The sequence below is a fragment of the Amaranthus tricolor genome, chromosome 14 (genome assembly GCF_026212465.1).
Source record: "Amaranthus tricolor cultivar Red isolate AtriRed21 chromosome 14, ASM2621246v1, whole genome shotgun sequence".
NCBI classification, from domain to species: domain Eukaryota; kingdom Viridiplantae; phylum Streptophyta; class Magnoliopsida; order Caryophyllales; family Amaranthaceae; genus Amaranthus; species Amaranthus tricolor.
This window is the reverse complement of record NC_080060.1, coordinates 2,794,561-2,807,620: the sequence shown is the minus strand read 5'-3', so window position 1 is coordinate 2,807,620 and position 13,060 is coordinate 2,794,561. Positions and strand designations below refer to the sequence as shown.

The 13,060-nt window shown below is 34.8% G+C and overlaps 2 protein-coding genes across 2 annotated transcripts; both read right to left on the bottom strand.

The window, feature by feature from the left end:
• Nucleotides 1–440: 440 nt before the first annotated feature.
• Nucleotides 441–2,486, bottom strand: LOC130800277 (pectinesterase 4-like). Its single transcript, XM_057663734.1, has one exon. It carries the CDS (start codon nt 2,322–2,324, stop codon nt 441–443), a length of 1,884 nt encoding a protein of 627 aa, XP_057519717.1. The 5' UTR covers nt 2,325–2,486.
• A 1,010-nt stretch (nt 2,487–3,496) lies between these two features.
• LOC130800312 (squamosa promoter-binding-like protein 1) lies at nt 3,497–9,415 on the bottom strand. The gene is made up of 11 exons (XM_057663775.1): nt 9,116–9,415; nt 8,016–8,964; nt 7,536–7,717; nt 6,747–7,321; nt 6,284–6,358; nt 6,097–6,204; nt 5,893–6,010; nt 5,670–5,811; nt 5,410–5,554; nt 4,250–4,876; nt 3,497–4,151 (listed from the first exon to the last, which is right to left on the bottom strand). Exons 2-11 carry the CDS (start codon nt 8,585–8,587, stop codon nt 3,708–3,710), a joined length of 2,988 nt encoding a protein of 995 aa, XP_057519758.1. The 5' UTR covers nt 8,588–8,964; nt 9,116–9,415; the 3' UTR covers nt 3,497–3,707.
• Nucleotides 9,416–13,060: the final 3,645 nt, after the last annotated feature.

Sequence of the window (13,060 nt, the reverse complement as noted above, 5' to 3'; positions counted from 1 at the left end):
TGGGTGTATTATGCATTTAGTTTTGATTTTTGTTGGTTTGTTCTTCTCCTTGTTTCTTGCTGACTTAGCTAGCGACTATGGCCAACGATTGCGACTCTAATGAACAAATATTTTTAATAGAATTAAAGACCGAATCGCACCAAAATTGCAATGTTCTTGTGGTAAAATTGCACTCGGATTTCAATTACTAAACCACCAGATGATTGATTCTCTCTTCTTTAAAAGAATTTCTTGCATATGTAAAAACCAAATAGATAATGCTAAGAAATAAACAAGCTTATATTTCATAGATGTCTTGATTTTATTCATATAGTTGATGAGACAATAATTATTCAAGAGTGTTTTGTTATCCAAAATAATGTTTTTTAGATTTATTCAAACAATGTGTATTCTAAAAAAAAAAGTAAAAGTAAAATTATGTGTATTCTAAAATGTAAGGCTTAAGCAACATTAGGATTGATTGGCACACCAGTACCCCATGTAGCACCTCTTAAAAACACACCACCTGAGTATTTTTGTGCCTCAGGCTTACTTAGAAGTTTTACATGAGGCCATTTAACCCTAAGATTGAAGTTGGAACCAGGACCACGGTTAAGATACTCGCCATAAAAAGCGTTCAAGTGGTTGTTCTTTCCTTCGGGTGATTGCCATTGAAAATACCCGTCTGGTTGAATAAGATCGCCCATTAGAGTCTCCATGAATACAGTTTTTGCAAAAGCTTTCCATGGACGACCTAAATAAGTTTTTGTCTTTAGCCGGTTTGGGAAAAGATCTTTTCCTGGTAGGATCTCACATCCTTGTATAACAATCCCTGTTGCTTCATTTGCTGCTAATCCTCCTTGTGCTGTTACCAAATTTTGTTGTCCGGGACTACCTTGTCTTACGACAATCTTACTGTTTTGGATTAATGTTGCACCATTTCCGAATATGAAATCAACAGTTCCTGAAATCTGACAATCGCGGAAAAATTGGGATCCGCCTTGTGCATATAAAGTGTCTTGGTAAGCGTCAAAGAAACAGTTTTGGAACACTGCTTGTAACCCATTTACTCTTAGAGCTACTGCTTGATGTCCTTGTGGACCCGCTGTGTTTTGGAAACCCATATCCTTACAGAAAAACCCGAATCCTTCTACTTGGACCGGAGCAGTTTTAGATGTTTGTACACCCTTAAGGAAACTTTTATCGCCTGTCACAATTGTTTTCGTAGGCCCATCTCCATACATGAAAATGTTGTTATGTTGCTTGCCTATTATAACTTCTTCTTTATAGATTCCCGCCTTAACATAGATTACATATCTACCTACTAGTCCCTTACCCGGATGCGCGTTAACAGCGGCCGCAATGGATTTGAATTGTCCACTATTATCCAAAGCGACAACCGCGTTAGGCTTCATTCCAGGTACGACAGCAGGCGCTGCAACAGCTCCGGTTGCTACAACACCAAACACAGCACCAGCTGTAATACCCTTTCCTTTACCTTTCTTATGACCCTTCTTTTTTTTGTTCTTATTCTTCTTAACACCATTCTTCCCCTCGCCTAAAAGCTTACGATCTGAGGCAGATAACCATGTCGGAAAACCCTCATTATCGACATTAGCCAAGCCAAGAAGGCGTCGACTAGGAGTAATACTAGTAACATTTAGTTTGTCTACCAGTTTAGAGGCATTTACCGAAAGGTCTAATTCAGAAAGTGCTTCATTGAATGAAGTAACAATATCTAACATACTAACTGTAAGCTCGGTAGCATTCAAAACGCCATCTTGCATCGTTTTTTGTAGATCAAGAGCTTCGGCTTCACCAAATTCGTCTGCACAACTATTAGCAAATGTGATAACATCGCTAAGCCAAACACGAAGACTCCATACTAAATCCTGATCTTTATATATTGTAGGATCTTGTACTTGCTTAATAGCCCCATCAAGTCTATCAGTCGCAAGATCAAACAAATTCTTGCAACTATCAATAGCCATGTTAGTTTGTTCGGGTTTCTTAGTCGAATTCGCTTTGGAAACAAGGGTATCAGTAAGATTTGTCGCCTTCATAATTTCATCCAAAGCTAACTTCATCCCGGCTTTAACATAGTCATGTGGTGTCGCACTTTGGTTTTGTGCGACACTACCTAGGCTCTTAATGCACGCATCCTTGAACGTAGCAGGACCGCACAATGTATTCACCGTTTTCATTGAAGACGACAAATTCTCATCGTTGTTACCTCCATTGTTGTGATTATCACTCTTTCCTTTGTGAACTGCTGCAACAACTCCTATTACAACCCCTACAACCAAAATAATGGATATCACTGATACTACCACCTTTCCCCCCATTTTCTCTCTTTTTATACTTATTCAACTTTTTCTTTTTTATTTTTATTTTTATGATCAGTGTATATAAAACTGATTTATTAATTCATATAACAAAGAACTAGAGAAATGAGAGTTCTTTTGCCCCTCTATCTCTCTCGACTCCGTGTTTATTTTGTAATTATTTATTTTATATGAAACTTAAAAATATTTTTATGCAATCTAAGTTTTTATATTGGTAAATTTTCTAGGAATAAGAAATAGATTACTTAATTTGAATATCCCTTGATTATCTCTCATCCTATGTTTTTCCTAACCTCAAACAAAAAATTTGCTACTATTACATTATTCATACGTGGTTCACCATTTTTAGTGCTATTTTTTTTGTTAAAGAATTATCCATTTACCTTGAGTTGCGGAGAGTTTTTTTTTGTTAGAAGTTAGAACATCTTATTTTGTATTATAAGAATATTTTCAATTTTCATAGCTTATTATCATTGAATAAAGGGGAATATATAATTATAAATAAATACATAAACGTATATAAAACCAATACCAATGGCATCCCCTTGGACTCTTTAAGTTCTAACTTGATCAAATCCATTGAAATCAACTATGATCAAACTCGATAAAAAAACACTCGCAAATAAAAATGAAACAGCTTGTTAAGAAATTTACGTAAATATAAGAATTAAAATTTTGAATCGACCCATAATATCGTACTCAAAACCCACAAGAATTCTACCATTCTTTTGATCTCTATTGACGGAGAGGGATATTGAGTTTGCTCAAGGGGTAATCGATGAATATTTGAAATGACATTACTAGTTCTAATTCATATTTTTTATTTACCAACACTCACTAAAATACTTCCGAGTTCCGACCAATAATATTGACATAAAAAATATCGGTTACAATTTCACATTATGGTATTCAATATTTTTATTTCGGATGAAACTTAGTTAACAATCTACGACCGTCTAATAAGGGTAAATTTTTCACGTGTCGATGTTAGAACGTTTCAAGACGAACAAGTCCCCAGTCTCGAAGTAAGTTGAAGGCAGTGTATGAAGAACTCCCGAGAATCCCTATTAGTGTCGATTTCTCACGATGATCAAGTGCGGTTCATGTTCGAAATTGTTTGGATGAAGACTTTAGCAGTATGAATAAATAAAAAAGTAGTCTTAATCCGAGAGTACTTGAAGAAAAAGGGCTTATAAGAGTTACATATCCATCAGATACAGTCATTAGTCATTACTAGTTTACTAACCATAATGCTCTCTGTTCTAGCACTGACTTCTAGTACTGGAGTTTCAACTACATAATACAAATACAAATACAAATACAAATACACATTACAAAATATAAATTACAGATACAAAAGGCCTCTTAACGTTCGATGGAAGATCAACTGGAGCCGTAATTAAGCAATTCCCATCGGAAGGGTTGGAAAAGACAGACGACGTTAGGCATGCTCTTGAAAAGAAGAGCCACACACACGCACACTGCCGCGATACCAACCATCGACAGCATTAGAGGCCTGTACGCTAGAGATGTCTTTGTACTTCTTCCGTAATACGCCAACATCTTTTTATGATCACACATCTTGCAGTTCTGATTCAAGGCAAACGATGCACTTCTTCCAATCTCGAAGCTCACTGCCCCATCATGCTTCGGAGCAGCAACCGATGGTTCTCCAGGGATATCGAGCACCACATGCCCTGATGCTGAATTACGGGGCATTTTCCTCTGGACGACATGTATGTAAGAGTAGTGCCCCCGTAGACGAGCATAATCCTCGGGTGTAGCCCCTGTGCTATCCCGAGAATTCTTCCATGTGTCGATTCCAATCTAAACAAAACCGAACACATTAAGTGCGAAATCATTATAGATAGAAATTATGAACCGTCGGTAATTTTTAAAAAAGATAGAAGAATTTTGCATCGCACCTTTCCAGGGTCATCTATTAGAGCATCGAGTACATCTTCGGAGCCATCTCGGCCAGCTGCAACATGAAGTGGTGTCAAACCGCCAGGTCCTTGAGCATCTGGCCGAAACAAAAACTTCCCTTGGCTACTATCGGCAACTGACGTGAATTCTTCAGACAAAGTCGCAGGAACATATCGCAAAAGCAGCTCCACCATTGACCTAGAATTTCTACGGACGGCTCGGTGAAGTAGACCCATTTCTGACAACGCAACCTTAAGAGACGGGTGTTCCCCTGATCCCACAGTTCCAGCAACCAAAACGTCCAAAAGTTTCTTAACAACAGCACACCAATCATGGTCCATGGAGAAGTCCATGAGCCATTTATACCGTCTAAAAGAAAATACGACAGTGCTAGGATCTAGGTCTGCCAACCTAGATTTCATGTGGCTTCTATGAAGAAGCCAGCCCATCTCGTGTATGAAATCCATGGCCTGACGCCAGGATTCTATGTTCTTATTTGCTTCGTATGCATCTTGATCGGAATTTTTCAGTTCGAGCACACTCTCCAGTGTCCGAATTTCGGAGCAAACATCCTTTTCTGCAACTATGAAAGGAAAGAAACTGCTGCTGAGGCCGAGATCTTCAACCTATTTCCAAAAATCAAGATATGTGTTATCTCTAAAAAGCGAGTTTCTCGAAGAGCTTCTAATCGTAGAAAGCATCAAGAGTTTATGAATAAAGACATGTTTTAAGATTACCACATTGCCATTGAATATACACGGTAGATTTTCTGATCAAATACATAACTGGACAGATCAACTTGTGCCACTATATTAGTACATTATCATGCCAATATGACAAATAAGGCTAAACCTATCGGCTATCACCCTCTTCCTTTCTTATCAGAACTCTTCACTTTATATCAAGAACCCGTGACCAACCCTTGACACTCGGATGACCAATCATGATATACAATAGTAAAAGATAAAAAGATCTCATCATCATTATCATCGTATCCAGTGTATCCTGCCCATAGGAAACTATGATCAGGATCTAAAGAGGTAAGGAAGGCAGCAACCGATACCCATAAAAGAGGATGCGGCCAATAGTCCCTCGACACAAAAAAGATCCTCAGAAAGAGAGTTTCCTGCAATGATTCAGTAACAAGAACATATAATACCTCGATAAACCCTCTACCGGTTACGTTGGGGAAAGAGCAGGAGAAATTAGCATGCTCAGTATCACCCTCCTCGGAAAAATCATCATCCCTTTGTTCCTCGTATACTTCTTGATCAAGATATTTCCCTTCTATAGCACAGAGTAATCTGCAAAAAAAGATGGGAGGTGACCTTTGTATCTCTCTTTTTATGGAGTAAATATCGTAATTGAAACTAGCAGTTGCAAGAACAGATAGGAGCCACAAATTTCAGCACCAAATACCTTGTTGTAGAGTGTGAAAGATTGAAACCTCTAACTTCAAAATGAGCTCGTTCATCCATAGAGACGGCTATAGGCATGACACTCAATATTCGGCTGCAACTATTATTTTCAAGAGACACCGATGTATCCAGGACAACCTGACCTGCAGGACATGAGGCGTGCTTGAAAATATGATAATAGAAGGACAGCCCAAGCTAAAGAGAAATTGAATATTACAACTAACCATTGTGAACAAAAGCTATTTGATTTTGCACTCGTACATAAACCCATCCAGTTCTCCAAAATGCGTCATCAGTTATGTCAAAGAGATGAGTTAAACGGGATGAAAGATCAGAGCAGAGCTAGCCAAAGGAGTCAAATGAAAAATGTTAACGTCATTAACCAATAGAATCATTAGATCAACTTAGGTGCAACAATAACAGCGTACCTCTTCCCATGAGGACTGGGTCAACCGAAGATAAATTGTTAGAATTATACAGCCAGGTCTGATGTAGCTCTCTATATCAGTAGGACTATGTGCAAGCCAGTCAAGGATCTACAAAAATTCCAAGCTTAAAATAATAGCATCATCTACAAAAAGGATAGAATATCACAACTTAAAAAATCCTTATTACCTGCCCCCGCAGAACAATAGGGAAGTCACTTGGTTCTTTACCGAATAGCTTGAAAACAATCCGATCAGTACGACTCTGAAACGTTAAGGAATGAAAGACATATTTTAGTTTTGACAAATTCTTTAATAAGACCGTCTCACAGTGAGAATGCTTGATATGGGCTGACCCAATTCTAATTTATTAAAAAAGTTCAAAATAAAGTTTAGATGTAGTTTAAAATTTTTTTTTAATATAAATGATTTGGGCTGCTTGTATGGCCTCGTCTCACGGTGAGACAGTCTCATACAAGTACATGCTTCATTTCACAAGCTATTGACCAAAACTTAACCTTGCAATGCTAAAAAATTAGCATAGTATAAAACCAAGGTACTAAACTCCGTAACTATACTCAGGCAATTCAGCAAGAATCAAACTTATCACTAGATTGAAGATGAGTTTCCTAACATTAAGAAACGCTACGTACCGAAGCTTCTCCACTTGAACTAGAAGGTGACAGGGCTGAAGCTGAATCGGAATTTCCGCTAGTCTGTGGTGGACTTGACTGATGTGAATCTTGCCTAGCCCATAACGGAAAATCTACTGAACCAGTTGCAAAGTTTCCATTAACAGGCGACCTTTCCAAATCTTCTATACCATCATCTGAATCGACATATACGTCATTCAGGTCAAAATTGTTCAACTTCATTCTCCCTTCTGTAGAGTAACCGGGCGGGCTATCTTTTATAGGAAACAAACTTCCAGCCTGCATATCGACACCCCTGCTATCAGCTGCATATACTCCCTTTCCTGGAATCTCGGAATCAGGCAGGGGAACATGTTGATCAATGACTCTAGGAGGATTCCGGTTATCATTTGACAGAAAAGCTGACATCTTTTTTGAACGTCCATTATCATTGGCTATACCGCCATTTAGCAGCATCTGTGACTCGGGTTGGAGCCCAGATAAGCCCTGCCCTATGTGTAGCGAAGGGTTGGCGAGGCCTCTCAAAAGCTGAACAACGAGATCTTGATCAGTTGCTTGGTCCGGTCTATTGTTAGCTGCAACAAACATTGTCTTGCCATTAAAACATGCCTTCATAGGAAATTAAAACAATATTTATAGTTGATAGATTATATGCGCATAGAAAACTCGTCCAATGATCAAACGAGCTACAACATGTAAAAGATAAAAGTGAAAAACGGAAATTATAACTCAAGGTGAGATGCATAGGAAATTAAAACAACCACCATTTGTAAGTAGTGAGATGCATACCATGCATGTCAGAGAGTATTTTCAGTAAGCTCATCAAGAGAACACTACTAGTTTGCTCATCGTTTACGGAACTTCCCTGGACAGCAGTCTCAGGTTGTGTTTTCCTCCGTCGTTTATTATGACCAGCCAAACGCCGTCTACAGCTTCGCTTGCCTTCATCAAATTCCTGAAGGACATGAAACCTGCCAAAGAAGCATCAAAGTTCAAAACATAGCACAACATTAATGATATAGTTTAGCCATCAACTTAAACTTTTGGTTGAGTTGATTCCTTTATATAGTATCAAAAGCCAACGTAACACCAAAGTCACGAGTTAGAATCACATGATAGATTATATAACATTTTCTAGGGCTTCAACCAAAAGCTTAAGCTGATGGTTGAAGACCAAAAGTTTTACATTTTCTATCAAATCAATTAGATGCTTATAATCAAATCTCATTGCAAAGAAACTATCATGATCACAAATCATTAAAGACAGACCTACTACACTGTTGGCAAAACCGCTGCATAACATTCGCCACAAGCGCTTGGCTAGCTTTAGAATGCACCTCGCAAACCTTGTGACGCCTGTGATAATCTTTAGCCTTGCTAAGATCAACCCCACAATCCTCAACCTGGCAAATAGCTCGATTCGAAGAACCCCCGGTCACCTTAGCTTTTTTCCCACTAGTACCCTCCCAATTTACCCCTTCCCTTTCTCTATCAATGGCAGGGTTGCAATTTCCACCAAGCTTTAAGGTCAAAGAACCAGATTCCCCCAAACCATCCTCTTCAACAACAATAACCCTCCTTTTCCTCTCCAACTCTCTCCTTCCATCATCAATACCATACTGAACACCATCAGAACACGAAGAGGAGCAATTCGACGAATTCCCAGCTAGAACAGGCATAAATTGCTGACCTTGAAAATTTGTGGGTATAGAATCGGAAGGTCTAGCAATAAAAAGATCACCATCCCATTTCCAATCATTCAAATCCCATTCTAAACCCCTTTTTCCCATAACCCTCAATTCAGAGGGATCTATAGAATGAAAACGGTGAGCTTGTTCCATCAAATCACTCTCAAATCTCAATTCAAACAGAAAAATTACAATAAAAATCCTTCTATATATGTATATATTCACCTATTCAGAAACTTCTGTACTTCTATATCAATAATTTCTACTTAATAATCACAGAAAGACTCAAACTTTACTTAAAAAACACCAAATAATAAATACCCAAAACCCAAAAACAGATCAAAGATGAATGATTTACAAAAAAAAAAAGTGGGTAAAGTACAAAAACTAATTAAGAGTAGAAAGGGTTAAGTTAATCAGCCTCAGTTCTTCCCCAAAAGTACAGCAAAGCACCCATAACAATAGCAATAATTAATAACAGCCCACATGCCAATCAGCACCAATCTCGGAATAAGAACACAACACAGCTCCTTCATAGAAAAGTAAAAATTTCAATTCTAAAATCAAAAATTAAACACCCCCCCCCCCCCCCCCCCCCCACCAAATTAAATGTTCTTACTGTATACAAAAATGAAAATTAAATCCCAAAATCGAAAAATTAAAAGTAGAAACAAATCAAACCTGAGGAGAAGTTGGGTATAAGATGAAGATGGGAATGTATGAACAAGTTAAGTAAAGAAATGGGAGGAGAGAGAAAATTGTTGGAGATGGGAAGGACGAAAGGTTCGGAAGAGAAAGGTGGGTGATGCTATTTTTCATTTAATTTTATTGGGTTTTTAATAATTTTATGAAGTGCTATGAATTTAGATGAGATGGTGTAAATTATTGTTGGTCTTTGTACGACTGGTAGTAACAGAATTACAGAAAAAAGTTGTCAAAAAGAGAACAAAATGATCAAGTATAGTTAGAGGAACTACTCGTTGTCTAAATCATTTGATTTAAGGTTTAATCTTTTCACATTGTTTTCCAGCTTCTTAAATCTCGTTTCACAGGGTTGCCATTCCTTTTAATGAAATAACGAAAATGCTTTTAAATTTATTTTTAATTATAAAATAAAAAAATATTATTATTAAACTAAAATTTTTAATAATAATTAAATTTAAAAAATAAATATTAGAAAACATAGATTTAGTCGCAGGTTTTGTATGACTCGACCTATGTTAAGTCGTATGTTTTGCACAACTGGGTCCAATTTATTTATATTTTTACTTCATTAAATTTTTAATTTTAGCTTGGTTGAACATGTATTACTAAGAAGAGGAGTAGAAGAGAAGAAAAAGTGTGTATGTAAAAAATTTGTGCTAAAATTTGATACATGTTTATTCTTTTGGCTATAACTTTTGATTGGGAAAATTACATTAATGCAAGGTTTGCGGCATTAGAAACTAGACTTCAAAAGCTTTCTAACTATATATTATAAGCTCAATTCCGACAACCGAGAGGAAAAATGACGTGTTTAAAGTTTGCTTATACAAATAAATGGATTCCATAAATTAATTATACGAAAACAGTCTCAAAAAATAAATTGATTTTATAAGAATAATTGTAAAACGTTTCATTTAGTGATGATCTATAAAGTATATAACCGATATAGGAGTAAAAGTTTGACAAATATTGTATTCATTATCGTGATCACAACTTCCTGTAATTAGGTTCTGGGGAGAGAAGAACAACTATTGTTCATACTCATAGAGGAGAGTGCGGTCAAAGAGTCTCTCGGTTTGAAAAAAGTCTTTAAAGAGAGAGAAACCTGCAACTTACAAATAAAATAAATAAAATACGTACAAATATTGTATTAAGTCAGGTAAATAATCAGATGTATTACTCCTTCCGTTTCTTTTTATTTGTCCACTTTAAGTTTGTGCTGAAATTTAATACATGTTCATTCTTTTGATTATAACTTCTGATTGGGAAAATTACATTAATGCAAGGTTTGCGGCATTAGAAACTAGACTTCAAAAACTTTCTAACGATATATTATATGCTTAATTCCGACAAATAAGGGTAGAAATAACGACCATTAAAAATTTATTTTTACGATTAAACAGACTCAAACGCACAAAATAACTATATGAACTTGTCACAAAGTAAGTCATTGTTTCATTTAGTGATGATCTGATCTATAAAGTATAGTGATAACCGATATAGGAGTAAAAGTTTTACAAATATATTGTATTAGTAGTATTATATTTCCAACTTTTATACTGAGCGTTCACATTTGTTACAAAATTAAAGTCAACCTTTTATGTTGGAGTCAAGATTAAGGAGAATTTCTAAATATGTGCCGAGTAATTGAAGTTAATTTTTGATATACGATGAAAATCATATTCTTATTAAATTATTTTTTTTATTGAAATAGTATAAGGGAGCATTAAATCTTATTTCAATTAAATATTAAGTATCATTTTTATAAATTTGATTTTTATTTATTCTTTCTTTTGTCATATATAAATTTGGTTATAATTTATAAGTAATGACACTGCATGACTTTAATCTCATTTAATTTAATTTGCACTTTATTTTTATTTTGAATTGTTCCGTTAGCATTGTATTATTTTCTTTTTTAGTAATGATCTACTTCAATCATTTTATAATTTATTTTTTCACAAGTTTCATTTTAATGCATTAATTATCATTTAGAGAAGTAATCTTAAGTGATAAAAAAAAAAAAAAGTTTTCACATTTTGGTTAAAAGGCGAACTTTACATATCTATTGACCTATTTCACCGGATATGGATGAGGCCATGTCACAATAGTTCACTCTATTGAACAAGCTTCAAGCCACTGAATAGATCACTAGTAGTTCTACACAAAGATCAAAAATAGGCATTCATTAACAATTAGGGTTTCCACTATCAATCGTTTGAAGAATATCATTAATTTTTCTTATATCTATTCTTAAATCAAAGACAAATTAAAATTTTATGTCAGAATTAAATCTTAAATATAAATAAATAGAAACATTATTTATGATCACAATTAGGATTGTTAAAAAAACTTTAATCCATCCGACCCGATTTGTTAACCCGCAACAAAAATAGCGGGTTAATTTAAAAAAAATGCATTAGTAGAGTTGAGTCTTAGGAGGCTATAGACAAAAACTTAAAAGTAAACACGGAAATTAATAAATAAATAATTGGAGTGGGGCCAGGAGAAGGAGAATGGGACCACATCCATCACAGGTTGTCTCTTGCACCTTACGAATCCACCTCCTTGTTTGATGTTTGTCTCCCTTTTTATTAGGAGTACTACCATTACCCTCTTTCATTTCTTATCTTCTCTATATCATGTGCTCTCTCTTTTTCTTTTTTTAATTTTTATTTTACTACATTCAATTAATTTTATCTTCCATTTCTCATTGGCTTGCCTATTGTTATCCCTATTCACTGCTATCTGGCTTACATGGGTGATGATTCGACAATTCTATGATTAATTTGTTATTTAATTTGAATATTAAGATATATATTTGAAATAAAATTTTTAATATTAGATATCGTTCAGATATTATTAATCTGAGATTTAAATAGTAAGATATCGGATATTTAATATTATTTTAAATATGATAGGATATTCGTAGATGTTGTACTCATTGCATATAACAAAATTTTAAAATTCTCTTATTTTTTAAGACTTAACTTTATAGTTACTTGTCTTCCAATTAGTTTGACTCACTTTCCGCGATATACTTATTTAAGTTTTGATTGTGATTACTTATAGTGAATATTGTGATTGTATATAATATTAACATGATATTAGACTTGTTTCCATAGTTGATTAGCGTGGTTCTTCTAGGTTTAGTCTCTGGTCTCTTTGTATTTATAGGAGCATTGTTCATGTAATAAGAACATACAGAAATACAGAAAGCTTACTCCACCATTGTTGAATCTTGTCACGAAGGTCTTATGAGGTACTACCAGAAAGTAAGAATGGGTTCATCCCATGCCTTATATCAATATACAGTTTCATCTTTCATTCAAGCTTTCCTACCTTTTTCATTTATGAAAATAGCAAAAATAACAACTATTAATTTTTAATTAAGGGCTTAAAAACCTGTTTTCCCAACAATTCTATTTTATTCAATTTAGTTGAACACATTATTTAATTTTAAGAACTCTAAATCATAATATTTTCACCGAATTAGCTTCATTTTATTTTAAAATTAAATTAAATTATATTAGATTCAGAAAAACATAACCATTAGTATAATATTAAAAATAATGACTTGCTAGTCATTACAAAATAACGTGAAAATAGTCTCGGACAATGATCAAGTGACGGAGCATTTTTCTGATGTCAGCTCGTCACAAAAATAAACTAGTGAGTGATGACCGCCCAATCTTATGGCCACTTTTTTTCAAATATACTTCCTCCGTTTCATAATATCCGCTATATTTTCTATTTTTGACAATTTCATATTACTTGCTACATTTTCTTTTTTAGTAATAAAACAATCATTTAAAGTTCTATCTATCCTTATTTTTATCCTACTCTATACTCTATACTTTATAATAAAATACTATACTATACTCTATAAAATAACCTAACAATCTAATTTTTCTTTTTCTT